The sequence below is a fragment of the Prunus dulcis genome, chromosome 1, assembly GCF_902201215.1.
Source record: "Prunus dulcis chromosome 1, ALMONDv2, whole genome shotgun sequence".
Lineage (NCBI taxonomy): Eukaryota > Viridiplantae > Streptophyta > Magnoliopsida > Rosales > Rosaceae > Prunus > Prunus dulcis.
The window spans coordinates 34,987,850-35,015,558 of NC_047650.1; the positions used below are offsets into that span (position 1 = coordinate 34,987,850).

Genomic DNA, 27,709 nt, shown 5'->3' on the forward strand with positions numbered 1-27,709 from the left:
CCTTCTGATAGGTTTGTTTACAAGTTTATAAATATAAAAAGCTAAAGAATACTAAATTTATTTTTATGGAAAAATGTACAATTAAATAATATTCATAATCTTAAGGGCCCCTCAACCGCTATAAATTGAAGGCACCCATCTGAGAAGGGAGCAATTCAGAAATAGCTAGCGGCTACTTACTTAGCTCAATAATGAACACCACCATGGATTCAAAGAAATCTAACAAGATCAGAGACATTGTCAGGCTTCAACAGATTCTCAAGAAGTGGAGAAAGATTGCTAACTCCTCATCATCATCATCAAAAGCAATCTCCAACAGCAACCACAACATGAGCAGCAGCAGCAGCAAGAGCATCAAGTTTTTGAAGAGGACACTTTCTCTGTCGGACAAAACCACCACCTCCTCATTTGAGGCCTCAAGCAATGCTGCTGTCCCAAAAGGCTATCTTGCTGTTTGTGTTGGGGAGGAGCTCAAGAGATTTGTCATCCCAACTGACTACTTGGGTCGTCCTGCTTTTCACATTCTGCTGAGAGAAGCTGAGGAGGAGTTTGGGTTTCACCAGACTGGTGTTCTGAGGATTCCATGTGAGGTTTCTGTGTTTGAAGATATTTTGAAGATGGTGGAGGAAGACAGGGACACATTGCTCTTCAATCTGCAAGAATGCAGGTTTAACAAAGATGATATGATGGGGTGCTGCTCATCATCAGAAGGCCAGCCTAACTTTTCTCACCACCCAGAAAGCCCAATGTGCAGATAGTTTTATTTATTTATCATAATTTTCACTCTTGTAGATCTCTCCTCTTTTAGCTGAGAGGAAGAAGAACTTTCAAGTTGTGTAAATTATCCTCTGATGCATTTTGTCAGGCATCCAATCCAACATCTTATTTTCCGAGGCATCTAAATCCAACATTTTTATAACAGAACTGCATATATGCAAACCAACAATCTCATTCATGAGGCAAATGCTGATTTTGTAGGATCAAAGCAAAATGAGTTTTTTCAGGCATCCAATCCAAGGGTTCATAGTCAATCATCAAGGATTTTGATATCAGAATTGCATATATTGATAATGCAGTAAACAACTAAACCAGTTTCATTAGTGAGTCAAGTGATGATGGCTCATTACTCATCTTGCACATAAAGTCTTCACATGTCCGTAAAGCCAGTTGCAACCAAATAATAAAGACTTCATAACATTGCACCAATCAACATTTGCAAAACTCCAAACCACAAACCATATTCCAGAAGTTCTCAACTAAACCATATGTAATAATAATTCAAAAGCTGTCCAACGTTTGCAAGACATAATTCATCCATTGGACCTGAAAAGGTAACCAATGGAAAACCAATAATTTAAAAATATGAGATTACTTCATTCAAAAGAAAAAAAGTAGCCTTGGTCAACATTTCTCCTGATGGCACCCCCAATAAAAATGTTTAACCATATCTGACAGGACAGGTTCATGAGAGCTTTGAACAAAAGACAGCTAGCTGTTGTAATCAGTACAAGTGAGTACCATTAACACCTCTAATGTTGTCCTATTCTGAGAGCCTACAGATTTTCAAAACTTTCATTCCATGAAACTTTGTTGTCAGCAAACCACTCGTCTGAGTCCGCCACCTCATAAACTAAAGCATATTGTATATGCAATCTGCAAATATCGGTATCCTATGTCTTTGATGCAGAAAGTCAGAGACAAATGTCTAGTTTAAAGACTTTATGATGCAGAAAACAATATAATATTGCAGCCATTAGCACTTACATCAAGTAAACACCGAAAATGACATTGGCAGATTTTCACAGTTTCTCTTTGTTCATTCACATGCAACTTTCTTGTTTCAAACTTCAGGAAGCAAAACCATGTGTCAATCTTGAGTGACTAATCAACCATATGAATTGTAAAAAAATAATGCAATTTGAAGTTTTAAAAATTCACAGTAAGATCCAGTAAAAAAGGCAGATCATCACATGATGTCTGTAATGAGTATAACCCTTTGGTCCAATTTGCAAGTAGCAAAAGCCTAAAATATTCACGTGAAATACGGCTTCAGTTTCATAATTCTTGGCAATAGAGGTCTAGTTTCATGAAAACCTGGTGCTAGAGTTGTAACTATTAATCAATCTTGGCAATAGGTCTACTTTCCTGAAAACCTGGTGCTAGAGTTGTAACTCTTAATCAATCTCTTACAAAACGATAATAAATCTAAATGTGAGGATTCCTTACAAAGTTCCAAACCAGCATGGAGGTATATAGAAACGTCGAAGAGCAACCTTATGAAATACAACAAACACCAATTTGACATCTGTATATGGGAGCATATATTAATCAACCAGTGGCTAACACAAATTGTCAGTTTTGTGCAGCACCAGTAGTTATGTTCCTCAAAGATTAAAGTCCTGGTTGCAACTTGAAAAAAGAAAATAGCCAGCAAATGGTACTTTGGATCAAGCTCATCAATACCAAATGCACCAAGTTGATTGTCATTTTAATATCAGGCCTCTCAGTCAGAGAGGCTTCTCAAACTCCAGAAGTTGTAGAGAAAATTTATATGCTAATAAGCACTTAATTCTATGAATGTAATAACCAAAAGAAGCACTTTCAACTGTTTTCAGTCAGTTTGGTGTTCTTTGTGACAGCGCAAACTAAAACTCAAGCAATTTGTTTAAAACAAGCCAAAAGTTTAACTTTAAAACAAACAAAAAGTTGTCCTCTTAAATATATTGTTCAGTCCTCTTAATATGTACATTATGGGTTAAATTCTTTTTATATTCATGAATTTTGGCACACATTGAAGATGAAATCTTGGCCCTTTTATATAAAAGGCACTGGGTAGTGCTGGGAGGCTAGGTTGAGGGGTTATATTGAGGGGTTATATTGAGGGAGTGTTTAATAGCCGTTCGATTCAGTACAGAGTTATTATTGGACATGGCCCTCGTTATAGAAGCTCCTTGTAGTGAGCCTCAATTGGGCTATTGTGGACTCAGGGCTACATTTCTAATTCTCAACATTCTGCAATCAAGAAAGATAGGCATTCAAGTATTTAACTTTTCAGTGGTTAATTGCAATTTACTTCAATTACATGGATTAGAAAATTTATAAAAATGGTCTTTGCCATTTTCACTTGTAATATTGCTTCCTCTCAAACAAATTACACATGAGCAAAAAAAAAGAAAAAAAGAACCTTGACAGTGAACATAAGCTGTTCAAAACAATGAAAATCATCTCCAAAAAATCAAAGTAGTTGTGGAGGAATCAACCAATCCCTCCTAACTCATATCATATTCATATGTATCAATAAGGAAGCAACCCAGATGAAATTAAAGGCTCAAAAAGACATCTGTTCACCATCATCGTAATTTGGGAATGTGACACATTTGAAAACTTTGCACTTTGAACATAAAACCTGACCAATCTGCAGCAAAAAATAGCAACTATGAAAAAATATCAAACCCTTCACTTAAATCTGTTCTGGGCTTCCACAAAAATTGAAACTGGCAAATGAAAAAGTACTGGGATTAGGGAGGAGAGCCTCAAACTTACAGCTCTGCAAGCTGGGCATCGACGGTAGATTCGATTGGTCTCAGATTTCACATTGGTTTTCTGGCCTTTGCAAAAATCACAGAGCAACCACCCTCTGCCATTGCAGGCCTCGCACAGAACTGCTACATCACCCTTGGAAAAAGCTGGACCAGAGTCAGTCAGATGACAAACAATTGAAATGGTGAAGCTCAAAAAGTCTCTAATGAAGGCAGTAGTTCAGTACCTCTGGTTCTTGTCGTTGTTGTTGGATGGGTACGCAGTGTGCAGGCTTGACCAAACGACGTGTCGTTGAGGGTAAGGGTGGCAAAATGCGTAAAGAACTGAGCTTCCAGGGGGCGAAAGTCATCATCGTCGCCATTAGGCTTGGTGTGAGCTTCTAAAAAACAGGGCAGAGTGAAGTGTCGCTCTGCTTTTCATCTCATTATCCGATAGCATGTCCTTCATTTGCGACGTGTCTTCCAAATTACAGAATTGCCACTGCTCCAATACACAATTAATTAATTTGTTTCTTTTATACTATTCTTATTTTTTTTATATAAATAAATTTATTATTATTGATACTATTCAATTTCAAAAAAATTTAAATTTGTTATTGGTACTAAAATTTATTTGAGTTTTGGTATTGGAGATGATCTTAGTCCCTTCTCGTTTTTTATTTTATTAAGCCTCAATTTCTTAAATGAAAATAGTTTTAATATATATTGTTTTTGACAAAGCGATACCCTAAAATAACTCTAAATGAAGGAAAATCGAACTCGGGTACAAGGTGGCAGACATATTGAATCAGCCAATGGGCCTAATCGACAATGGCACACTGCCAGCTGTAGGTTTTGCGACAATGGTGTCATTTGCCAAACATGGCCCACTAGGCCGATGAATTTGAGCCCCCCTAATTAATATTTGGGCTAACATCGCGCCATAAATTTGGGCCTTTTCAGGAAATTAAGGGCGGGAAGTAATCTTATTAGAAAGAAAGAGAAGGTTGAAGAAACCCCCAGAAAAAAACCACCCACCCACACTATTACAAAAATAAAATTGTTTTTTAAAAATCAATACCCAAAAAGAGAAAGACTGGCGGTGTGAAGCACGGCAAGCTCGCCAGGAAGACAAAGCGAGAGAGATTTAATTTAGGGTTTCGGATCGCAAAGATGAAGCGCAAAGACCTTGATGATGACGTAGACGACGCCTTCTACTTTCCTTCCTCTAAATCCAGGAGACTGGTAAGCTCTCTGCGCCCGAAAATTTGTCTTTGTTTCAATTCATTTCAATACTCAACAAATTTAGGGTTTTTTTGCCGCGCTTTTCTCCGAACTTAGAGATATGATGAATTTCTGATACTTGTGTTTCTTCGTGCTTTAACATGTAATTTTCTGCTTTTTTGTTGTGGAATTTGAAGGATGCTGACTTATTTGCAACTGTAAATGAAGACCCAAGAAGTGCCGGTCAGGTGTTTGAAGAAAGGCCATCTGAAGGCACCATTTTGATGCAAACAGATGATTTGCCGAAGGACCCATTGCCTTCAGGTGATGAGAAAGCAATTGTGCTCTATAACCCCGCGAACATGCCGCCGCTTCTCAAATCCCCCGACTCGCGGGATTTCTCTCTGATTGTGAGTTCAGATTTGATTCCGGGTTTAAGGGGTAAGAATCTTGATCTCTGTATTGTTGTTAATTGACCCCTTTTTTGTTTCTTGAGTTTAGAAAACATTACATATGTAGCCAGCCAAGACATTTTGATCATAGTCTCTAATTTCAATTTGTTATTTCAGCTTTGAATGGTGTTGGAGTAGTAACACAGAACTTAAGTTTATATTTAATGATTTTTTAAACGTTTAATGCTGAGCAATGTTCTGATTTGTGTGAAATTGAAAACTTGTTCGTCAATGCAATATAGCGAAATTTTTATGATTTACCATTAGCCGAATGCCATTGGTGGATGTGTGAAAAATGGTGGTTTGGTTCTGGCTCTAGAATGAATGCATACTTTGCGTACCCATTTGACCTTGACATGAACCAGGTCTGCAAATTCATGCCTTTTTTAACTAATAAATTTGTTTCTGGTAGATCATATCTATTCATGGGGAAATTCAAAGTCGCTGAAACCGGCAGAGGATCGTGTGGGTGAAGAGGAAAACAGAGAAGTTTCAAATGGCTGTTTGGCTGTCGTTCCCTGGGTTGCATCTAAGTTCCCTCTAGCATCAAGAGAACAGGCAGCGAGTCAGTCGGAGGAGCCCATGGAAGCTGAGGAAGTTGAAATGATGGACACAGACGACAACGGTTACAATGCCGGGGAAGCTTCCGGGTTTGGCAGAATGATGGAAGGATCGGGTGGGTTACAACACTGGCAGCAAAAGCAGCTACATTGGTTGGAGCCAAAGCTCGTCCAAAATAATTATACTCCTGTCACGTAATAACTAGTTCAACCTCCCAGTTCTTAGCAGACTCACTGTAGTTTTATTTTATTAACCTGAACTTGAAGAAATTTTCCACTTGGGGGAGTTTGGAGTTTTCCACACTCTAAATTGTTTTGGGTTCTTTGGAAATCCCCTTTTAGAATTCTCAAATAAACCACGGATTGTTTGTACGTCAATTCTATGAATGTTCACAAATGATTGTACTTCAATTCTGTGAATGTTCATAAATGTCCGTCGAAACCCAAAAGTACTTCAATTCTGTGAATAAATGTCTGTCGAAACCCAAACGTCTTCCATGTGGCCTGAAAACTCATCTGGGTGGATCGACGCAAGACATTATAATCCAAATTAAGATTCGAACCAGACTCACGATCATTGATTATTTAGAAAACAAAAAACCTCAAATGAAATCAACTGATCCAATACTAATGGTTTGTGAAAACAAAGTTAAAATGTACTGATGCTTACTAGACCAGCTTCAAAGAGAGATTCTCAGCAAGTCTGAAGAGCAAAAGAATTCGATTTACGAGCAGTTAAACGCCTCCCTAGCCATTGTTATCGCAAGGGGGCTGCCTGAATTACCACTCGATACACCAAAAACAAGTATGAAATAGAAACAAAAAAAAAATATATATCAACCTCAACAGAGAAACCCGCTAGAAGGAAAGAAAGCCATAGCGAATTTGGGTGAAAAGGTTGAGAGGTTGATTTAGGGAAGCTGCATTCATCTCTATGGCACTGTTTTCAATAAGCCAAAGAGCCAAACTCCAGCCCCATTCGCCTTTTCAACAATTAAAAAAATACAAAGAGAAACAGAGGAAAAATATATATATTGAAGAAACTCTGCAACCTCCAATTTTGGCGTTCGGCGTAACCCTAACCCTAGGAACACGACTTCTGTAAACTTCGCTCGACAGACATGTATATATAGGGAGGAGACGCGCCTAGCCCTCAGCCAAACGAAGCCCACTTGGAATTCTTTTTCTTCTTTTATGGGCCGGATTTGAATTCAAGGACGTCCAATTCTGAATGGACTTGAGACCCATAGCCGATGGGCTAACTCCAAATTCACGGGTGGCTTCTTTTATTTATTTTTGTTTATTTTTCATTTTAATTGGTTAGTGTTTTTTTTTTTTTTTTTATGTATGACCACTCATTGGTTAGTTTGGTGGTCGCATTTGGATTGGTTCAAAATTTGCCCTAGACGACAAATCCAACTGATCTCATCGGTTTGGATTTTTTCTACAAATCGAAACTGATTGAACCGTATACCTAACCAATCCAAATCAAGTTATCGCTTGAGAGTTTGATTCCGACTGTTTACGTTTTTCACCACTTAAGCACGTTGCAACAACATCCTATTCTGTAATATTATAATTGGATTTGTTCAATTGGTTAAATTGCGTTATCTTTTTTTTTTCCCTGAGAAAGGATGCCTAACGAATATACTCAGTCATGTACGCTACATTGAGATTCTTCTTCCCGGCAAATTGGACCTCAATTAAAGATCATATATTCCATTGCCCATACTTTAGCAAGTTCAAAACTTTTGGATAAAATGTACGTTAAGCTGACGTGTCACTCTGAATCGGCCGCAGCAAGTAACAGCAGCTGACTTCTGAGAGAGACAACAAGAAGAGGATAAACTCGATGACTCAACTCACACAAACAAAACGGCAAAACCCCGCTCAGTTTGTAACAAATCGAAACGTCACCGTTCATCTCATCTCTTATTAGTAAATTACCTAACCATCCAGCACAAATCTGTTTGATATTTCTGTCAATTATAGTCTCTTCTTCTTCTATAATTGAGATTCTCTATCTCCCTCCTTGATCACAGCGATCATTGCTAGAGAGAGAGAGAGAGAGAGAGAGAATGAGGATTGACGAAGAGAGCGAAGGAGTTTCGGCGTCCAGGAACCACCTGGTGTTTGCTTACTATGTCACCGGCCATGGCTTCGGCCACGCCACTCGCGTCGTTGAGGTCAGCTATCTCTGCTCTCTGATCACTGTTTTCTTCAAATTTCAATGTCGATTGTCCAATTGCTGATCTGCTCCGTCAATGCGGTGTTTTTTTTTCTTCTCTAAGCGTAGGTTGTGCGGCACCTGATTCTGGCCGGCCACGATGTGCACGTCGTAACCGGAGCGCCTGACTTCGTTTTCACGTCGGAGATAGAGTCGCCTCGGCTCTTCATTCGCAAGGTATCACTTCCACAATCTCACAAGTTGCATGTCTCTCAATGATAATAATTAATATGCATCAATGATCAAAATGATAATTTTATAGAATTATTTTATGATTTGTGATATTTTAGCTTTATATTAGTAATGTAGCAGTAGCAACTTTATTTACTTATTGAATTTTTTGGATATTAGGTTCTTCTAGACTGTGGAGCTGTTCAGGCAGATGCTTTAACAGTCGATCGTCTTGCATCCTTGGCAAAGGTAATAGGAAGTGACATTTCCTCTTTTTTTTCTCTGTTTTGTTGATTATTATTTTTTTATTTATCGTGGTGGAGAAGTAATGTTGCTGATTCTGTTATATTTGTTTAGTATTCGGAGACGGCTGTGGTGCCAAGGGCTTCTATTTTGAAAACAGAAGTTGAATGGCTAACCTCCATCAAGGCTGACCTAGTGGTACTTAAAATGTTTCTTCTGTTGTTTTGTTGATATGGGTTTGAGCCTGTCCATTGTAGTCCGTTAAGATTGAGTGGAAGGGAGCTTTGATTTGTGTTTACATAATTGCATAAAGATCCTTGCTCTGACAGTTTATTCTACTTGTACAAGAACAGGTCTCAGATGTTGTTCCTGTTGCGTGTCGTGCAGCAGCAGATGCTGGAATTCGCTCTGTTTGTGTCACTAACTTCAGGTATCTTGTTATCATTAGCATTCTTTTTTAGTCTTTTAGTTGTAAATGCATAACTTGAATGACTTTTGATGATCTTGAGCTGTCCAACTCTTTCAAATTTGTGTAAACTCTCAGTGCTCTTCGTTTCTCTATGCAGTTGGGACTTCATCTATGCAGAATATGTGATGGCTGCTGGAAGTAATCATCGTTCAATCGTTTGGCAGGTGACCTTCCTGTGCTTTAGATTGAATTAATTAGCATTAGATTTTATTGATTTGCCCATTGCATCCCCCACCCTTCTTCTTTGATACAATCTGGCCATGTCTCTGTAGATCAATGTCGGTGTGAAACTTACTGACTTATGTGTTGTTTAGATTTGCCTTTTGATATTTTATGTGGTAATTTTCTTTGTGTTGATTATAGATAGCGGAAGATTATTCTCACTGTGAGTTCCTCATCCGCCTCCCGGGATACTGCCCAAGTATGTTGCTTTCAACCCCAAGACAGTAGCTTCCTTGTCTTTATTACCTTTTATCTCTCCAGTTCAGGGAATTATTTATTAACTTGTCTCATACTGTATATTTGACTTTGCAGTGCCTGCTTTCCGTGATGTGGTTGATGTACCTCTAGTTGTGAGGAGGATTCGCAGATCCCGCAAAGAGGTTTTAGTCTCAAGATCTTTAGCAAAGCCCTTCCATTGGTTCATTTTATTGATTATTTTTTTCATTCTTTTCCTGGTTATAGGTGAGGCAGGAACTCGGAATTGAAGATGACGTAAAACTAGTCATCCTCAACTTTGGTGGACAGGTGAATTGATGATTAAACAGTGCTCCCTGGATTATTGTTGGGATGCCTTTATTCCAGTTTCATCTAATTTTGAATGATTCAGTTAGATCTGTCAGTGATAGATTATGCATGCAGCCTCACATTAACTTTATGAGTTCTCCAATGCACACTTAGCTATCTGCACTCATATACTATTACTTTAAGTTGCAATTCATACAAACTTGCATATTCGCTCACACATAGTTCATAGTTCATTATGTCTATTGCTAATTGTACTTGTATATTTCTCTCTCTATCTGCAGCCAGCAGGCTGGAAATTGAAAGAGGAGTTTTTACCCCCTAAATGGCTGTGCCTGGTATTTTCATGGAATTTTCTATACGTTTTCTTCCTGTCTAAAAGTGCTTTTCATTTTTTTTATAATAATAATAAAGGTTTTATTGTTTTTTGGTTCAGGTTTGTGGTGGTTCTGACACCCAGGAGCTTCCACCAAATTTCATAAAGCTTGCAAAAGATGCTTATACACCTGATTTTATGGCAGCATCTGACTGTATGCTCGGTAGGTTTGAACTATTTTGGTAGGGAGCTACATTGAATGGACAGGGATCAAAAAAATTTGGTTAATGTTATTTCAGGAAAAATTGGATATGGCACTGTGAGTGAAGCCCTTGCATACAAGTTACCCTTTGTCTTCGTACGCAGAGATTATTTCAATGAAGAACCTTTCTTGAGAAATATGCTTGAGGTTTGGTCCATTTCTTATAAAAGAAAAACTTTATTACATTTTTTGAGCAATGTCATCTTCATCTTCTCCTTCCTCTCTTATCTGCTTTTCAATAGTCTGATACTAGTTTGGTTTAAAATAATTCCGTATGACAGTATTATCAAGGTGGTGTTGAGATGATTAGGAGGGACTTGCTCACTGGTCATTGGAAACCTTACCTCGAGCGTGCAATCAGTTTGAAACCGTGCTATGAAGGAGGTATCAATGGTGGTGAGGTACCTTCTTTGTTTCTAGAATTCTGTGATTAGTTATACATTTTGATTTTGCATCTATGCAGTAATGTAAAAATTCAAAATATAGGTGGCAGCTCACATCCTGCAGGAGACGGCTATTGGGAAAAACTATGCATCAGATAAGGTAATTGAACTTAATCAACTTGTAGGTTAACAGAACTTCAATACCAAATCGTTTTGTTATAATGAATTTCCTCCAGTAGCAGAGACTCAGAACCTGCTCTATAAAATTAGTGAATTAGCACTATAGTCTGGCACAAATTCACAGGGTGTTGGAATCTAATAGGCCAAACTGTGCAAACCTAAAAAGAAAAGGGCTAAGGTTGGGTGGTACAAGATTCACATTTCTGGGGAGAATAATCTATTGAAACTATTATTTCAATGAAATAAAAGAAAATCACATTTTGATTCTACTTTTGTCATGTAGCTAAGCGGGGCAAGAAGATTGCGTGATGCCATAATTCTTGGGTATCAACTACAAAGGGTACCTGGACGGGATATGGCCATTCCTGAATGGTATGCAAATGCTGAAAGTGAACTTGGAATGGGATCACCTACTTGCGAAATGAGCGAGAAGAGCTCCCTAATGAACTCGTGAGATGTATATTCTATTAGTGTTGTCGTTATACAAAAATTATTTGGATACTAATAAGATTATTGCAATTCTATTTTTAGATGCACTGAGGACTTCGAGATTCTTCATGGAGATCTTCAGGGTCTTTCAGATACAATGACATTTTTGAAGAGCTTGGCAGAACTTGATTCTATGTATGACTCTGACAAAAGTGCTGAGAAGCGCCAGATGAGGGAGCGCAAGGCTGCAGCCGGACTCTTCAACTGGGAGGTCTCACTTAGCTGAACTAAATCTCATACACTTTTTCTTAGGTTTTCGGTTTTTACTATATCAGCAAATGCCCACTAGCTGCTGTAGATGACATATTAACATTATGTATATATTGACATAGTTACTTTGGAACTGATAACTTGTTATGTATGCATTTGCAATGACACCATCAGTGTTTTTCTGCATTTCTTTTGTGTACATTTGGTGTATAAATGACCATTTAAGGTTAACTAAACTGTTTGACAGCATGATTTGGACGTTTGCCTTAGGAAATATTATATATGTATTCGTATTTGTCAGAATATAAACTGTCTTTCCAATGGTTTTACTGAACAATTGTATTTCATTTTTGGGATACAGGATGAAATCTTTGTGGCAAGAGCACCTGGACGGTTAGACGTAATGGGAGGAATTGCTGACTATTCAGGAAGTCTAGTCTTGCAGGTTTGTCTCTGTATTTAATTAGTTATCCTGTCTTCATAAGCTTGCTCTCGCCACTCAGTGCAGTGTGTACACGTTTGCGCATGGATGCAGACATACACACATTGGACAAAGCTGCCTTTTGGCATGGTCTTTCCTCCTGAATGTTTCTTCTGATTTTCTTTCTCACAGATGCCCATAAAGGAAGCCTGCCATGTTGCTGTACAAAGAAATCATCCAAGTAAACATAGGCTCTGGAAACATGCCCTGGTTCGGCAGCAGGCTGAAGGAAAAAACCCAACACCTGTCCTGCAAATTGTATGTATAAGCATTAAGAATCAATAAGCATAGAAAGTGGGTTTGTCTTACTGGTACAAATTTTAATATCGTTACCATCTCCATATATTGGCTGTATTAGGTCTCATATGGTTCAGAGTTAAGCAACCGTGGCCCAACTTTTGACATGGATCTAGCTGATTTTATGGACGGAGATCAACCAATGTCATACGAGAAGGCAAAGAAATATTTTTCACAAGATCCATCCCAAAAGTGGGTCAATCTTCTTTACTTAATGTATCCGAATTTGTAACTTTGTACACTGCTTACATGGTCTCCATTTTAGGTGGGCGGCATATGTTGCAGGTGTCATTCTGGTTTTAATGACAGAACTAGGCATACGTTTTGTGGAGAGCATCAGTTTGCTGGTATGAGTTGGCACTTATTTTGTTTAGAGAATATTCTGATTTATTCTTATCTCCTAGCTCAGAACTTTTGCTGTTATAGTGTTTTTCCTGTTCTGTTCTCTATTCTCTGCTGTTCAATACATATGTGTAGTTGCTTACAAATAGTTTGTTGTGGTATAGCCCATAATGTTGACACATACACTTTCATAACGTACAGGTTTCCTCGACAGTCCCGGAAGGCAAAGGTGTCTCTTCTTCTGCTTCTGTGGAGGTTGCTACCATGTCTGCCATAGCTGCTTCCCATGGTATTTCCATTATTCAAATATTACAGAGCCAGAAATCTTAATAGTCTTCAAATTCTTTTTTTAGCTTTTCGAATTTCATTTTCTGCATGTAATAGAAGTGGTCCTTTTATAGCTTCTTGCATAATATTCTTATTGTTTCTTCCTTGTTTCTAGAAAAAATGACAACATTTGTGAACTTAGATAAACCCAGCGACTAAATCAGGCCTTTTCATTTGTAACTTCAGATTTATTATTAACTTGTATAGAGTTGTACAGGTTTATCTTTGTTATCCCAAAAGAAAATTTCATGGCAATTTATGAAGAATATTTGTGTGGAAATACTTACACATTTGCATGCTTGTTTTCTTCTTTTGATATCAAGCTGGTTATTTATCATGTTGTTTGTTTGACTTAGAAAGTTCTATTTCTGGTTGATTTAAAGTACTGCATATTTGGGCCTAATAAACCTTTTTTTTATTTAAGTATTGACTATTCATGTTGTTTATTAAGTTATGAACATGGGAAACTAAATGACTAAAACCTACTCCTGTGCTTTGTAGGATTAAGCATCAGCCCCAGAGATCTTGCTTTGCTTTGCCAAAAGGTTGCACCTTCAGCACTGTATTATAATCAACAAGCTAGTGGTTTTCTTTTGAAAATTACCTTGATTATCCTAGTTGTTTATTAGGTGGAGAATCATATTGTTGGAGCTCCGTGTGGTGTGATGGACCAGATGACTTCTGCATGTGGTGAAGCTAATAAGCTTCTTGCAATGTTGTGCCAGGTATCCGTTAATGTTTCTGAAAACAACTCTGCTCCAACATTTTACATATTGAGAAATCATATCATTTTTCTTTTTGGTTCTTTGTACAGCCTGCTGAGGTTCTTGGCCTTGTAGAAATTCCTGGTCATATCCGATTTTGGGGAATTGATTCAGGAATACGACACAGGTAGGAGATCTATATCAACTTTTTCCATGAATTTTAACATTTGCTCCCAATTCTCACAATTCTAGTAAATGTTTGATTAGCTTAAACCATTTGTTGATGGAGTTTTTATTATATGATCTATATCAGGACTTATTCTGATCTTTAATCCTAAAATAACGACTTGTACTTAAGCCTTGCCATTTTTCTTCTTTGGTAGTGTTGGAGGTGCGGATTATGGATCTGTTAGAATAGGTGCCTTCATGGGTCGAAAGATGATAAAATGTGCAGCATCTGCTATTTTGTCTCGATCATCAGGAACTGAAAATGGACCAAACCCTGATGAGTTAGAGGATAATGGTTTTGAACTACTTGAAACTGAAGCTTCATTAGATTACTTGTGCAACCTGTCACCTCATAGGTAATGTTCTCTACTGGGACCTTTAAATAATTTCTTAAAAACTAAGGTGCAGTTACTGGCCAAAAATAAACAAAGGTGATGTTTATAGCTAAACTACTTTTAAAATTGTATTGGTCCTATAAAGGATTGTTTATTTATTTCAAAACTTGAATTTCAGATACGAGGCTCTTTATGTTAAGATGCTTCCTGAGTCTATACTTGGTGAAACTTTTCTTGAGAAGTATGATGGTCACAATGATCCAGTTACAGTAATTGATCCAAACCGTAACTATGGAGTGACAGCACCTGCTAAACATCCTATATATGAAAATTTCCGAGTTAAGGTACCCAGATTTTTTATTCCTTTCAATATGTCTATCTCTAAATGCTTTTATTGTTCCTATCATCTAAGGTACTTGGTTTACTGTTTGATGTATAGGCATTCAAAGCACTGTTAACATCTGCAAATTCAGATGATCAGCTTACAGCTCTCGGAGAGTTACTGTACCAGGTACGTACAAATAGTTGAAGAAAACCTGTAATTCGAACTCCTCTTCAGCACAATTATAGACAAGACTACAGAAAATATTGAATGAGACCATTTTTAGCATAGGAATCAAGTACTACGCATAAAAGCCACCAGGTTCACATCCTTTCGTCCTATAGATAATTGGAGGACCAGTGTATGCCTTACCAACAAATCTCGAGCTACTTGCTGGCTGGGCAGCAACTGAGTTTGCTTAAGCCAATCAAGCACTACCTGAATTTTTCCTTTTCGTTAAATCATTGAGTTAGCACCTAGCTTTAAATATATTGCATGGATTATTTATTGAGCTACAGAATCTTAGAATGCTGGACATGCTCGCTCTTCTTTTTTGCAGTGCCACTACAGCTACAGTGCCTGTGGACTTGGCTCCGACGGAACAAACCGCCTTGTACGGTTGGTACAAGAGATGCAACACAGTAAAGCATCTAAATCTGGCGACGGGACACTATATGGAGCCAAGATTACAGGAGGAGGTTCTGGTGGAACAGTTTGTGCAGTTGGTAGGAATTCTCTACAGAGCAGCCAACAAATTTTGGAGGTAATTTTATCAGGCAAACAGTATTTTACTTAATTAAACATTATTATACCAGAAATTGAGTTTATTGATAGAATGGTTGATTTTGATGTATCCAGATTCAGCAGAGATACAAGGATGCAACAGGGTACTTGCCATATATTTTTGAGGGCTCATCACCTGGTGCAGGCAAGTTTGGATATCTAAGAATACGACGCCGTCCCTCTGTCAATCCAAATGAGTAATTTACGGGAATGTAAAATGTCTAGTAATTTATTAATTTGGGTTTAAATTTATGAACCTTTTTAAGAATCTCACCTCTGGTACAACTGTCTTGTGGATGTATTGGCCTATTGGTGTATTGGTGTATTGGTGTATTGGTGTATTGGCAGTATAACAATAATATTATTGGAAGTCCAAATAAAATTAATAAAATTATATATATTTTTTCATTCCGTATGGTTTTGATTTTTCTGAGGTACAGATTAAAACATGACGAAATTCAAATTTCAAAGTAGGGATCTGAAATGTTTGGTTCTTTCTTCTGATGCTGGTTCCAATCAAGATTTCTCATAAGTTTAGTACAACATTGCTCTGGAAACATATAAATTCCAATCAAGATAATGAGAAAAGTAGAATATTGAATCTGGCCCAAACCTTCAGCCAACCAAACAAAACAAAACAAAACCTACAAACAAATGGGTAATAAACAGTTTGCCCTGACCACCATTGCCTCAAACAAGTTATTTCGATTATTAACACACTGGATAGCATTTATATAAATCATAGAATGGTAGATGTTGTTTTGTTTATATGGATCAGAATCTACAAATCGAATATAGAATCACGACGCGGCAGGATTCTCAGGACCCTGCTGAAAAAATGATTCATATGTTGCAACTCTCGGCTTTGCTTCAGGCAGCTCCAGCTCTTCTATGAAACCCGTAGTCATCTTGATAAAATCTTTCTTGTGTATTTGCTTCCATTCCTTGTCAATATTTAAGTGATCAAAGAAACTAAGAAAGTCAGACACAATACAAGTGACTAAGGTGCTAACTAAAAACGGCGTCGGTACACATAGAAAAGCTCTAGTTTATTTTGGGTTCTCTAAATCTTGACGTAAAGCAAAATCTATATATATCATCCTGTTTTGAAATAAGAATTCTAAACTCAGTAGTTAAGTACTGAAATTAGGCAAAAACCAGGAATTTCAACAGTGTAATTTTTTTTTTTCCGTCTATTATGTTGTGTGGGCGGCTGACTGGCTTTGTCTCGGGAGCTCTTAGTGCACTCTAGTCTAAGGGTGGTTCAGCCCTTGCTTGTTCATACTCAACTATACTCAAATAAAGTAGGATGGAAGAGCTTTTACCTCAAAATTCCAATCTCCATACAAATTTGGATCACTTTTGTTGCTCCAAACGTAAGCTTGAACTAACAAGTTGTCAGAACTATCCTGGAAAAAAAAAATGGTTACAAAGTTCTTGAGACAAGGCATACATTTATTAACAAAATCCATCAATCATTTCCCAAAGGTCATGAAAAAAACTGATGAAGTGGTTAGCTCCAATCACAAAAAATGCATCAAAATTGTAGGTTTTTTCTTTTAGCTTTCTAATTGTACCCAGCCTTTGCCAATCATCGTCTTCAATTTGATATTGAGCTACCAACTTACCACCGAGGAGACCTCAACAGTGCTCCTCTCATACTCAACATCCTCAAATTCATCCAGAATGTGTAATTCAGGATCTGTGATGCCCAACAGGAGCTGCACAAGAACAAGACAAAGCACTCTCCTTTTCTTAATCAAACATTTACAATTAATTAATTTTATTTATTTATTTATTTTTCATCTACAAATTGATCAGGGCTTAGGCCTTGCCTTGCCAGTAACTTTGTCATTCTCAACCGGTAGAATCGCCGGATAAACTCGTCCTTTGATGCTATACCTATGGCTACACATTTCACATCATCATCATCGTCAAATTTCACTTCTTTTTTCTCTTTCTTTTGTTGATAAATTATCAAAAACGACAACCAGAAAAAGCATTTGAGAGAGAGAGAGAGAGAGAGAGAGAGAGAGACTGACTAGCCATTGAGGATGGCAGGGGAAGATTGAGGGACGCGATTTAAGAGGACTCTGCAAACGTCATCCGCCATGAGGCTGCCGTACACGAACACCTTGTGAAGGCTCTGAGACTGAGCCATCGCCACTGAGCTCATTGCACTCATCTTTCTCTCTCTCTAGACTGGTGACTCTCTCTCTCTCTACTATTTCTTCCTGGATTTTATTATTTTCTCTTGAAATTCTTATTGTAAGTTGTAACCATACGACGTGTTGTTTGGTGGTCTCTTTTTGAGGCCATGTCTTCTCCAATTCGTTGGAAACGAAACAATCACTACACGACACATATCTGATGATTTTTACATTTTATTTTATTTTTTGTACTTTTTAAATGCCTATCAGAATAATTGCGATTGCTTGAATGATTGCTGATGATGTTAGTTATACATGTTATGAAGAAAAATCTGAGCTTAAGTTTAATTTTTCGAATATTTTGCATTTGTTTATCAGAAATAAAATATATTTTTCAAAAATAGAAATTTCTTCGGAGCATCGAGTCATACTGTAGAAAAAGTTAGAATCTTGACAAGGAATTGAGACAAAAGGAAACATGCACAAGCCACAATAATTAGAATCTAAGCATTTGTAGATTGAACCAAACATACAACAATTAAATCACAAAAGATGAGCAAATCTCCTAAGATGGAGTTGAACACCCTATTCCTCATTGTAAACAAGAGTTTGGAGTCAAAGAAAAACTAATAAACAGCTGCCAGACTCCTATCAGTAGAGCAAGATCCTCATTGTATGTTCATAGGCTCGGGACTCGCGGTGTTCAAGATATCCAACAATGAATTCTGAGGCTCCAACTCCTCGTGCCAGAGTGGAAGCTTGTCAGCAGGGTAGTAGTTTCGGGTCACTCCCTCAGAATTTATCTGCAAAAGCACACAAACAAAACTTAGCCAATCTATGGTCATGTATGGTGCAAACAAAAGTGCGATAGGATTGCTTAGTAATGATTAGAGTTGATAGAAAGAAAAACTTACAACTACAGTGCGGACAACACCCCCACTGGCACCATCTCGTGCAATGGCGAGAGACACGGCTTTGACCACTAATTGCTGCAAAAATGCCACCAAAGAGCAGTTAACAACAAACTCAGAGAAACTTCTCATAAAGATAGCATAATAATCCCTTTTTCGAGGGTCAAAGCTCCCTCGAGATTGTAGCATTTATCAATGTAAAGTACCGTCCAAGTCAAGTTCAACGGTCTAGAACTTTCTATGACAAATTTGTTCCAAGGCAGTTACAAAACCTTTCTACCTGCAAACATCAACAGATACATACCTCTGCTTCATCTTTGGTCATTCCTTCTTTCCAAGCTTGATCGAAAAATCCATACAAGTAGCTGGACCCAGACCCTATAAGACAAAAAGTATGTTAATCCCAAACCCCCAGATGGGCAAAACTATCGCCTGAACCCCCTTGTGAAGGTAAAATCACATAAGAAATTTTCCACAAATAAATTTCAAGTTGTAACCAAAACAGATTGGAAATCAATCCTCGTCATGTATAGATAAGTAGGATATGATATCTGAACATAGCCTTTCTTTGGGCAGTGAAAACAAGTCGTTGATCCCTCAAATTCTATTCATTAACCACAAAGATGAATTCTTGGCATGTACTTGGGGCGCATCCAACATTACCAACCAGTTGCAAACTACTAAATCCAATTTGATGATAATCTATAAAATATCATAAAATACTTCCAATCCGATTCCACTAAAGATCCTATTTCAACCAAACAAAAACTAGGAAGTTCTTCTCCGTACAAGCAATGAAATTTGCATCCCATATAACATACAGAAACGTGTAAAACGTGCACCATAACCTAACCCCAAGGGTGAAACGAAGGTTTGACAATTAAGTTAGAAATACTCCAGCATAGCATACCTCCAATGGTAAAGGGCAGCTCTAGCAGTGTGCCACCAAGAGGAATTCCATAAATCTTACCGCCTTCGTACTTGTCCCACCCACCAACAATCAACCCAGTTTCTAGCATATTCTGCCATGTCCAAAACATGATGTTAAAAACACAATCATTTATTTATTAAACTACAAATGAACTGATACTATGATACCATAAATGAGAAACTCAAAAAACCCAACCTTGTTGCCATAAGACAGTAGCCTGACGAGGTTGGCACAAACTTTGACAGTTGCAGGCTGCCCAAGCTGTATGCTGTGCAAAACACAATCATATAACAAACCCATTAGATACCCAAGCTGAGCTATGAATCATAAAATAGGAAAAACATGAGCAACAAAGAGGCAAAGACTGACGTGTGTTGATGAAGGAAGTAGCGCACGTAGTCAGAAACAACCTGAGAATCCGCAGCCTGCAAATTGCAAATGGGTAAATGCTCAAATGATCGAAAAATCAAGAAAATGAAGAAATTAAATGAAAATAGTAAAGTTTATGAGATTGTACCGATCCAGAGCGACACACGTAGACATTATCGGTGAGCTGGGTGATTTTATCGGAGGCACGGTTGGCCACATACACCCCTACACGAATAAAAGAGTGATTTCGATGAGTGTTGAAAGCACAAAAGCTGATTAGGGTTTTGGGGAAGGAACGGGAAGAGAGAATGAGGAGGCTCACCAGTGCTGGTTCGAGAGTCGGCACCGAGGACAACGCCGCCGTTGTAAGTAACGCCGATGATGGTGGTACCCATGGAGTGCGCAGCGTTAAGATCCATATCCGAAGCCATTAACGAGAAATGGGAAGGAAGGAATGAGAAGGTTGGGTATTTCAGAGGAATCGAATTTGCAGAGAGGAGCGAGATAGAGGTTTTGTTTTTGGTTTGTATTCGTTAAGCTTGGCTTTCTGCACAAGTTGTTTACTTTCTAATGTTTTGTAGTTTTTGGGTCATCTGGTCCAACACAAAAATTGCCATGTCGTATGATCCAATCCAAGTCGATGTTTGGGTCCAATGCTGGGCTTTCCTTTCTTTTTAACTATAAAAACTGCTGGGTTTTTATCAAGTAAAAATGGGTCTATTTATTATCACATTGCCAATTTATTTAGTCCATCTATTTTCAATTGTTCAATTTGATTTATGTGTTAAAATCGAGCACATTGGCTAAATGTCTCAAGACAAGGACTAAATTGCCCAAACTGAAGATATATTAACCTTTTTTTTTTATTTTAATACAAACGATATTTTATTTTAATCTAATTTTCTTGAGTTAAATTTAATTTATCTTTTAAACTACAGGGGAAGGAGGATTTGAACTCAGGTGCAGAGCGGGTAACACATCCACTATAGTCAACTTGGCTAAGCTCATTTATACATACATCAACCAACAAGAATTCTATAGTGAGAGCTTTATATATGGTCTTCAAGTGATCCCTTATCTCTTAACCATTGTCTCAAACCGTTGTATCAAATTAGTTAACTTAATTTAACAGTTAAAATATAAGACCTCATCTAAGGGCTATAGACAACGCCATCACTACAGGATGACTCCATCAACCAAATTAGTTAAAATGGTACAACATGGGACCGTTTTGGTATATACCCTTTTTGTTTTGTCGACAATGAGATATTGTAAATTAATCTACAAAGAGGGAACTTCAAACCCAACTGCACGAGGGTGGACATATTGCTCTGACCGAGCTTACCAAACTCTTTTAATTTAATTTATTTTACATGTGGAAAGACTCATGTACCTAGATTGAACAAAGGGTCAAGACATTTATAAGGTCCCAAAAAAATAATTAGGATAAGTTATTTTTAAAATTAGTTGGAAGTGAGAGGTGGTAGAGATTGAATTTAAGAATCGACTTTAGCGTCACTCAGATAAAATAATATTGTAAAATTCAAATATCTATCAAAAGGGCAAAGTCCACTATTGGGAGTGTTACATCCCTCCATCCTCACATATTCCACACATACAAACTTTTCAAAGATTAGAAATTGGAAACATTCTTTAAATTGAAATGACTGTAAACGTTACATCCGACATAGTTTTCAAAAAGGATAAAAGAATGGAAAAGAAGAGGTTAGCTATCATCCTCATATTCATTCCTAACCAACCAAACCATGTGTTTTTGCCGCACTCAAACCTAATCTCTTCTACGCGGCTAGAAAGGGTGCCCCCTCTGCTAAGCAGGCCGCTGAAATAAGCTTGCCAAAAACAAAGAAGAAAAAAAGACATCTGTCTTCTCTTCTAGTGGGAATTAAGCCAAAAGGAAAGGAAAGTAAAACTAGGGATATATTGGTTAGAAGCACTCTCAGCACAACATAGGCTCCGCAGTTTTTATCATCAATCTTCTTTCTGTTATCATTGTCTTGTGTTCAAATGTTACGAGTCCATGGCGATGGCTTCGGGAAGTAGATGCAGTTGAAGGGCTGGGATGTGGGACTTGAGTGGGAGGTGGGGTGGACCAGCCAATTTCTTCTCCTTCAGAATTCCATTCCCCCCAGTTCCAAGTACCTTCCTCACCTCATTTGCAAGCTCAATCACATAGTCATCTTCATGGTCTGTTCATGTTATAAATTCTTCGATTTAGTCACATATTTAATGAAGAATTAAGAAAAGCTTGTCATGGTCTTCATGCTGAAGGGTTTGTGGTACTGTAAGAAAAAGATTGCTCACCAATATCAAACATAGCCTTCTCCAATAGAAAGAGATAGTCTCTATTGTTTCCGCAGGGCCCAAATGCAGTGGCGATTTGCCTGTAGACAAATACTCGGTCATCAGGGAGTGCCATTGAGGGAAAATAACTTTATCGCACAAATAATTACATCCACCATCGCACCACCAAAACAAGAAAAGAAGAGTTGCAATCTATATTACCTTGCCATATCCTCCAATGGAGCAGGACCCAGATAATACTTGTTTGATTCCTTGTCTGGAGTGGATGTGAAACTGCAATATCAAGAACAGGTTAGGTTAGGAAAACATCCAGAAACAATTTTTGTAAACAAATTTGTAATGCGTTTTTGTTTCTTTCTTCTCTTACATTATGAAGCAATTTTACAAAGGATGAATTTAATGAGATGCGGGAATTGATAAATCTACAGCAAAATGACTTACACAATCACTCCTGTCAAGGAAGGCTCAGACTCAGAGAAGTCCCCTTCCTGTACACCACAGAAAGCACATGTTATGACAAACAGTACAAAAATAATAATTAAAAATTCACAAATACTAAGAAAGCTGGCAGTTCCAACTTTCGGGCATGAAGGTAGAGTAATATTAAAACTAATCTTACCTTATAAAAGTTCACAAGGGTCTTTAAATCATATTCACATTCTCTCCTTTCCAAGTACTGCAAATGAGAAGCAAATCAATGTAACATTCCAATTAGATAAGACGTACATAAAATTTGCAACTCGTAGTAAAAGAGGATAAGAAGTATGTCTATTAGATAAGGAGGGTATGACTGCCCATGTCAAATTTATCTCAAGTGAACACTCTCAACAGAAAAATATATCACAACAATGATAAATTTTGCTTTTGAAGAAGCATACCTCCATTGCCAGTTTTTCCCTTTCAGGCCCTCCGCGTACAGAATAAGCAGCACCCCACTGTTGGAAGAATTTGAAGGTAAGAAAGAAAGAACATTTGATAACAAAAGCTGAAGCATTATTCCGACGCTATCAGAACCAACGAATATGAATCATGAAGGGTAATAGTCTAAGATGTTACTTACGCAAATAGCTCCTTTTTGGTACTCCAAAGAGCAAGTCCGAGCAGGGTGCTCAGGGGTACCTCTGTGATCGATGCATGCTTAACAAATGGAAAAGAAATGAACAGAATCAGTGGCAATATAATGACATAAAAGGAATTTAAAAGTATAAGTTATAACAATATGTACAATTTCTTCCTGAATACTAGTGAGACATACCAACATCAAAAACACGCCTGTAGTCCTTGATGTAACCTATCACTTTCTCGTCGTATTCAAAACCAGGGTTCCACACAAGTGAACCATATCCAAAAACCCAAAATACCATGGTTGTGTATAACTCCTGAGAAAGAACAATGGGAAAAAGGTCACAAACTGTGATAAAATAGTCTAAATAAGATCATTTTATAATAAACACGAACTTTCTATTACCAAGCGCGATGATGCCCTACTTTGTGAAAATTATGTATATATTTAAAAATTAAAAAGCTTCAAGCTTTCTTCTTCTTTTAAGGAAAAAAAGTTGCCCAACTTTTCTAAATCAGCCAAACTAAGTGCAATGATGCAGATCAAAAGACTTGATTAAATATCTTTAAATCGTTGCTAATGTTGAAAGTTTTGGGTTTTTCATTCAATAAAATCTCAGAAAGACAAGGCAACCATAAATGCACTCGACATTTTAGGAGCTAGAAATTGACATTCACATTAATTGGAAACTCAAACAAAGAAAACACGAAGTTCAAAAATTTTCCATTTTCCCCCTTTTTCTCAGCATCCAAACAGAAGGTGCAGATCACGACACAAAATAAGAGTGGAAAAGGAGAAAACCACCGGCATTGTTATGCAACCAGATAAAATCGAAATTTCACCCACACAAAAAAACCAGAGGGAACGTGAGCTTACAAAGAAGATGGCAGAAATTTCCCGATAAAAAAATGAGAGCAAGTGTTTGGAGAAGCCCCTGGTGATCTGATGGAGAAAGCGAGAAATCGACGCTCTTTGATTTTGCAATGGCACGACGACAAAGAGAGAAACGAAAAGAGGGGAAGCTAAACGCGACTAGGGTTTAGCTTCAGAATTAGGGCTTTTTCTTCTTCTTCGTTTGTTTCTCTCTCTCTCTCTCTGGTCTCTCTTCGCCTTCTCTTTATTTGTTTTGGCTTCGCGTCGGTGTGAGGAGCCAGAGGCGAGAGCGCTTTTATAGGCCTTCGAAGCAGAGGAAACAGAAGCCCGCGTAGCCTGGTGGAAAGCCTGCTTGAGACAACTAGCTGATGTATGTGGCATGAATTTTGTATCATGTGCATCTATCACATCATGATACATGCCAAGTAGCTTTTTTTGGTGCAAATTTTTATTTCCTTTTTATCAGCATAATTATTTTTGTTATATTATTGGAATACTTTCCTTTTTTTACAACTAGATAATTTTGAGAACAATCTTTAAAAAAAAAAATCCCAAATTTTTAGCATAAATATTTTTGTTCAAAAAAGTATTAATAAAAATGATAATGTAAAAGATTTGGTCCAGAAAAAAACACATTGGAATATCTAGATGGGAGTCAAATCTAAGGGTGAGACAAATTCTAGGTGTCAAAGTACCAAGAATTAGAGCCAAGGGTAGAAGTCAAATTTGTTGACTGATTAAAGAATTAATATGATACATAAAGTGGGTTTTGCTCCATTCACTTTGCTTATAGAAAGGTCAATAATGGCTTACTGAGAATAGTTTGAAAGAGTAAAAGTTATAGATTTGTTAACTTATGTTTAATTTAACAAAATTCAAAGTTAACCAATACTCATTATATTTATTATTTCGCCGTATATAGGTATAACTTTCAAGTTTCTTTTAATATTTTAGGATGAATATTTTCCGATATATTGTTATGTAAATGAAAGCACAAATGTGGAAATTCCACTACCACAAAATCGTATGGAATTATAAGAATCATTTGTTATCAATTCACAATCTCATCTTATCTTATCTCATCTTCTTTATCTTACACGACGACGAATATGTTAACTTGTGTGGTTACAATATACTTCACATTTTGTAAGGAAAAAGAATAACAATCAAAGATTAGCTCATAAAATAGATTTTTTGCTATATATTCTAATCAAAGATTAGCTCACAAAATTAAAACACAATTTTAGAAGAAATTAAAACTTTGATTACTTCAAATAAGTAAAACTTGATTACACTATTTATTACCAAAATTATGTGTTAGTGGCAAAACTAGATTCATATCATACATGTCCATCTCAACTAATCATCATGTATGTCCATATACATCATGATGGTTGGATTTGTTGAAAACGTAAAACTAAAATTTCAAAAAGAACAAACTTGGCTAGGTTCATTGAACCTGGACAGGTTTTTTACAGCTGTGATCGTTTTCCGCGTTGCAATCCAATTCAAATTAGTGCTTTTATTGCCAAACGGCGTGTACCGTGTCACTAAAGTCTACAAGACAGAGACCTAATTTAGCTCAATGAACCTGGACGCTAATCCGGCACCAATCCAAACCCACAACTAGTCTTGGTAGGTTTCTAGGCAAACCCCGCATCCAAGCACCCCGTGACTTTGATTCCTTTGTCTCTTCGATTTCGGTGAAGATTCCAAATTCCAAATTCCAAGTTTCAATTTCTCTCTCCAAATTTGAGGAGGAATTTGGTGCTTTCTTTGCAGGACGACAAGGAGTGGAAGATGAAAGGGATTTCAAATATGGGAAAATTATCCAGAACCCCAACTCAATGGAGCCAAACAAGCCATATTTTGAGGAACTTCGTAGGGTTTCTATCAATGAGTGGATAATGGGTTAGAAATGATAGGAGATTGGGAAGTTTTGAAGGGTTTCTGTCTATGTTTGCAACTGTCTTTTTTTATTTTATTTGGACTACTGTATATTATTATCTGAAAAAGGTAGTAAGAATTTCTGATTGTAGATTTTGATGAGGACGTTAAAATCCGGTGTGAAATTGATCGTTGTACTAAATTGTCAGTTACAGTTATATTTGCGTGTAAATGTGCGAATATATATATGCGACTGCGTATGTATTGAGTAATTTGGTACAAAAGAAGTCGAGTTGAATAACTTATTTTCCTTATTCGCATAATTGAGCTTGCCGTTAGTCACCAGCTGTTGCAACTGTTGTGACCCGAATTAGGGAGCAAACCCAGCTATACCCTAGAGCCTTACTCAAATGACGAACAAACCACTAGCCAGTTGCATAACTTATTTAAATTAAACTATTTCTATGATATTGAAATTATAATTGAATAATGTCATCTAAATGAAATGGTTAAACCATTTACACCTACTCTTATTTTTTTATTTTTTTTTGGTGAGTCGTGATTGATGATGCCTACTTTTATTTATTAGATATAAGGGATTACAGCAATGAATTCCCTAAAATGTCAACTATAAATAAGGGATTTAGGCAGCAGGCCAACAAACTCTATAGGCAATTTAATAAATGAATCCATAAAATACCGTCCAATTGAAAAGGTAGAGGCCTGGGTTTATAATAGTAGAGATTATGTTATATGCACGTGTTACACATGGAACGCGTGCCCACCTTTCATCCCCACAGTCCATTTAGTCAACCTTTACCAGTAGATTGCTTCCCATTTTTTGTCATTTTACAAAATTTTTTAATTAGGAAAAGGAGACTTTTAAATAAAGATCATAAGCTTTTCTATGTCCAACTTGTGAGAAGTGGCAAATTGATATGAATGAAAGATTATTGACCAATTCCTTAGTTGTAGTGATTGTGAAAGGTTTGCTTTAGACGTTTTTTTATACGTGTAAAACGATTGTTAGTTGTTGATTATATGTATGAATTTTATTATAAATTTATATATATTAACAATTGACAATTATTCATATGTATATGAACAGTCCTCTTCTATTGAGAGATCCCTCAAATAATTTTATTTAAGGGACACCCTTTAAGGTGCCATACAATTTTTTTTTCCAATGATCCAAACCATCTATTTTTTAGGTTTTCATTCATAGATCATTCTTACAAAAAATTAGACAAATCGGAAAACGTTTCGATATCCAATTGTGTCTTACAAAATCAATGAACACGTTCCTTAAAGAAAGTACTAAAATTTCAATAACTCAAATGAGTGGTCCAATGATATCGGATTCAAGTAATTTTTTGTAGAGATGATCTTTGAATGAGTATCTACAAAACAGACGGTTTGGATTAGTGAAATATAATACGGAGTGTGGCCTACAAGGAGTGTCCCTCAAATAAGCTTATTTGAAGGATCCCTCAATGGAAGCTCTCTGTGTACATGAATATCTATCATTAACATTTACCTCCAAATTCATATAATTTTACACTTCTTCTAATTAACTTATTACTTTAAACTCTTAAAAGAAAAAAAAGAGAGTGTATTTTACCATTCTCATTTATCCGTCGACAATCGAAACTAATAGTTTATAATTTTCCTTACACACTCGCCTGTGGAGTGTATGAGGGGAACATAGGATTGCTAAAATAATTAGTCACACAAACAAGGGTGGAGTTAGGTGTGGCTTGAGGTTGTCATGGATCCCCAGCCTTCACATAGATCATCCATCCTTTAATTAACCCCTCATATGTACCAGTCTAGCTTCACCATTACATACAAAAATTTACAACGATAAAAGTCGTATAACATTTATGCGTCCCGTGTCAAGAGACACAAGAGTTTTTTGGAGGTCTTTATATAAGAT

At 37.0% G+C, this 27,709-nt stretch overlaps 7 protein-coding genes and 1 non-coding gene across 8 annotated transcripts; 3 read left to right on the plus strand and 5 right to left on the minus strand.

Moving 5' to 3' along the window:
• The first annotated feature begins 130 nt into the window (after positions 1-130).
• LOC117614535 (auxin-responsive protein SAUR72-like) lies at positions 131-891 on the plus strand. Its single transcript, XM_034343383.1, has one exon. It carries the CDS (start codon positions 192-194, stop codon positions 756-758), a length of 567 nt encoding a protein of 188 aa, XP_034199274.1. The 5' UTR covers positions 131-191; the 3' UTR covers positions 759-891.
• On the minus strand, positions 886-3,942 carry LOC117614545. Its single transcript, XM_034343395.1, has 3 exons — positions 3,767-3,942; positions 3,544-3,675; positions 886-3,415 (listed from the first exon to the last, which is right to left on the minus strand). Exons 1-3 carry the CDS (start codon positions 3,899-3,901, stop codon positions 3,329-3,331), a joined length of 354 nt encoding a protein of 117 aa, XP_034199286.1. The 5' UTR covers positions 3,902-3,942; the 3' UTR covers positions 886-3,328.
• Positions 3,943-4,532: 590 nt separating this feature from the next.
• On the plus strand, positions 4,533-6,132 carry LOC117620446. The gene is made up of 3 exons (XM_034350588.1): positions 4,533-4,763; positions 4,940-5,183; positions 5,607-6,132. The coding sequence occupies exons 1-3, from the start codon at positions 4,692-4,694 to the stop codon at positions 5,951-5,953; spliced, it is 663 nt and encodes a 220-aa protein (XP_034206479.1). The 5' UTR covers positions 4,533-4,691; the 3' UTR covers positions 5,954-6,132.
• Positions 6,133-6,407: 275 nt separating this feature from the next.
• Positions 6,408-6,531, minus strand: LOC117616911. The gene has a single exon (XR_004584253.1). It is a non-coding gene; the product is annotated as a small nucleolar RNA snoR77 (small nucleolar RNA).
• A 1,076-nt stretch (positions 6,532-7,607) lies between these two features.
• On the plus strand, positions 7,608-15,675 carry LOC117635723 (L-arabinokinase-like). The gene is made up of 29 exons (XM_034370083.1): positions 7,608-7,940; positions 8,051-8,158; positions 8,333-8,401; positions 8,510-8,593; positions 8,749-8,825; positions 8,962-9,028; positions 9,228-9,285; positions 9,399-9,466; positions 9,549-9,611; positions 9,893-9,946; positions 10,045-10,147; positions 10,224-10,333; positions 10,468-10,587; positions 10,673-10,729; positions 11,033-11,199; positions 11,281-11,449; positions 11,810-11,893; positions 12,062-12,187; positions 12,288-12,418; positions 12,492-12,573; positions 12,770-12,857; positions 13,397-13,440; positions 13,525-13,620; positions 13,710-13,786; positions 13,983-14,183; positions 14,341-14,506; positions 14,602-14,673; positions 15,044-15,247; positions 15,343-15,675. The coding sequence occupies exons 1-29, from the start codon at positions 7,833-7,835 to the stop codon at positions 15,466-15,468; spliced, it is 2,979 nt and encodes a 992-aa protein (XP_034225974.1). The 5' UTR covers positions 7,608-7,832; the 3' UTR covers positions 15,469-15,675.
• A 137-nt stretch (positions 15,676-15,812) lies between these two features.
• LOC117621786 (AIG2-like protein D) lies at positions 15,813-17,551 on the minus strand. The gene is made up of 5 exons (XM_034352337.1): positions 17,310-17,551; positions 17,103-17,175; positions 16,896-16,988; positions 16,593-16,676; positions 15,813-16,211 (listed from the first exon to the last, which is right to left on the minus strand). Exons 1-5 carry the CDS (start codon positions 17,450-17,452, stop codon positions 16,068-16,070), a joined length of 537 nt encoding a protein of 178 aa, XP_034208228.1. The 5' UTR covers positions 17,453-17,551; the 3' UTR covers positions 15,813-16,067.
• Positions 17,552-17,878: 327 nt separating this feature from the next.
• LOC117621770 (proteasome subunit beta type-6) lies at positions 17,879-20,181 on the minus strand. The gene is made up of 8 exons (XM_034352322.1): positions 19,951-20,181; positions 19,777-19,853; positions 19,629-19,684; positions 19,455-19,527; positions 19,239-19,350; positions 18,633-18,706; positions 18,332-18,406; positions 17,879-18,220 (listed from the first exon to the last, which is right to left on the minus strand). Exons 1-8 carry the CDS (start codon positions 20,057-20,059, stop codon positions 18,086-18,088), a joined length of 711 nt encoding a protein of 236 aa, XP_034208213.1. The 5' UTR covers positions 20,060-20,181; the 3' UTR covers positions 17,879-18,085.
• A 1,076-nt stretch (positions 20,182-21,257) lies between these two features.
• On the minus strand, positions 21,258-24,232 carry LOC117621777 (gamma-glutamylcyclotransferase 2-1-like). Its single transcript, XM_034352329.1, has 9 exons — positions 23,890-24,232; positions 23,206-23,329; positions 23,011-23,087; positions 22,829-22,885; positions 22,570-22,626; positions 22,392-22,438; positions 22,152-22,223; positions 21,951-22,030; positions 21,258-21,835 (listed from the first exon to the last, which is right to left on the minus strand). Exons 2-9 carry the CDS (start codon positions 23,312-23,314, stop codon positions 21,657-21,659), a joined length of 678 nt encoding a protein of 225 aa, XP_034208220.1. The 5' UTR covers positions 23,315-23,329; positions 23,890-24,232; the 3' UTR covers positions 21,258-21,656.
• Between the last annotated feature and the right edge of the window lie 3,477 nt (positions 24,233-27,709).

Excerpts from the sequence above, each read along its gene's own strand:
- LOC117621786 (XM_034352337.1), bottom strand. The coding sequence starts at position 17,452 with ATGAGTGCAATGAGCTCAGTGGCGATGGCTCAGTCTCAGAGCCTTCAC. Across the intron at positions 17,176-17,309 it reads CCTGCCATCCTCAATGGCTA|CCATAGGTATAGCATCAAAG; the intron begins GTCAGTCTCTCT and ends TGAAATGTGTAG. Across the intron at positions 16,989-17,102 it reads ATGACAAAGTTACTGGCAAG|CTCCTGTTGGGCATCACAGA; the intron begins GCAAGGCCTAAG and ends GTTCTTGTGCAG.
- LOC117614535 (XM_034343383.1), top strand. The coding sequence starts at position 192 with ATGAACACCACCATGGATTCAAAGAAATCTAACAAGATCAGAGACATT.
- LOC117621777 (XM_034352329.1), bottom strand. The coding sequence starts at position 23,314 with ATGGTATTTTGGGTTTTTGGATATGGTTCACTTGTGTGGAACCCTGGT. Across the intron at positions 23,088-23,205 it reads CAGGCGTGTTTTTGATGTTG|CATGCATCGATCACAGAGGT; the intron begins GTATGTCTCACT and ends CCATTTGTTAAG. Across the intron at positions 22,439-22,569 it reads CCCTTGTGAACTTTTATAAG|GAAGGGGACTTCTCTGAGTC; the intron begins GTAAGATTAGTT and ends TGTGGTGTACAG.
- LOC117614545 (XM_034343395.1), bottom strand. The coding sequence starts at position 3,901 with ATGGCGACGATGATGACTTTCGCCCCCTGGAAGCTCAGTTCTTTACGC. Across the intron at positions 3,676-3,766 it reads AACAACGACAAGAACCAGAG|GGTGATGTAGCAGTTCTGTG; the intron begins GTACTGAACTAC and ends GCTTTTTCCAAG. Across the intron at positions 3,416-3,543 it reads GATGCCCAGCTTGCAGAGCT|ATTGGTCAGGTTTTATGTTC; the intron begins GTAAGTTTGAGG and ends TTTTTGCTGCAG.
- LOC117635723 (XM_034370083.1), top strand. The coding sequence starts at position 7,833 with ATGAGGATTGACGAAGAGAGCGAAGGAGTTTCGGCGTCCAGGAACCAC. Across the intron at positions 9,286-9,398 it reads CCTCCCGGGATACTGCCCAA|TGCCTGCTTTCCGTGATGTG; the intron begins GTATGTTGCTTT and ends TTGACTTTGCAG. Across the intron at positions 12,858-13,396 it reads TGCCATAGCTGCTTCCCATG|GATTAAGCATCAGCCCCAGA; the intron begins GTATTTCCATTA and ends TGTGCTTTGTAG.
- LOC117620446 (XM_034350588.1), top strand. The coding sequence starts at position 4,692 with ATGAAGCGCAAAGACCTTGATGATGACGTAGACGACGCCTTCTACTTT. Across the intron at positions 4,764-4,939 it reads CCTCTAAATCCAGGAGACTG|GATGCTGACTTATTTGCAAC; the intron begins GTAAGCTCTCTG and ends TGGAATTTGAAG. Across the intron at positions 5,184-5,606 it reads TTTGATTCCGGGTTTAAGGG|ATCATATCTATTCATGGGGA; the intron begins GTAAGAATCTTG and ends TGTTTCTGGTAG.
- LOC117621770 (XM_034352322.1), bottom strand. The coding sequence starts at position 20,059 with ATGGCTTCGGATATGGATCTTAACGCTGCGCACTCCATGGGTACCACC. Across the intron at positions 19,351-19,454 it reads TACTGTCTTATGGCAACAAG|AATATGCTAGAAACTGGGTT; the intron begins GTTGGGTTTTTT and ends TGGACATGGCAG. Across the intron at positions 18,221-18,331 it reads GTGTTGTCCGCACTGTAGTT|ATAAATTCTGAGGGAGTGAC; the intron begins GTAAGTTTTTCT and ends GTGCTTTTGCAG.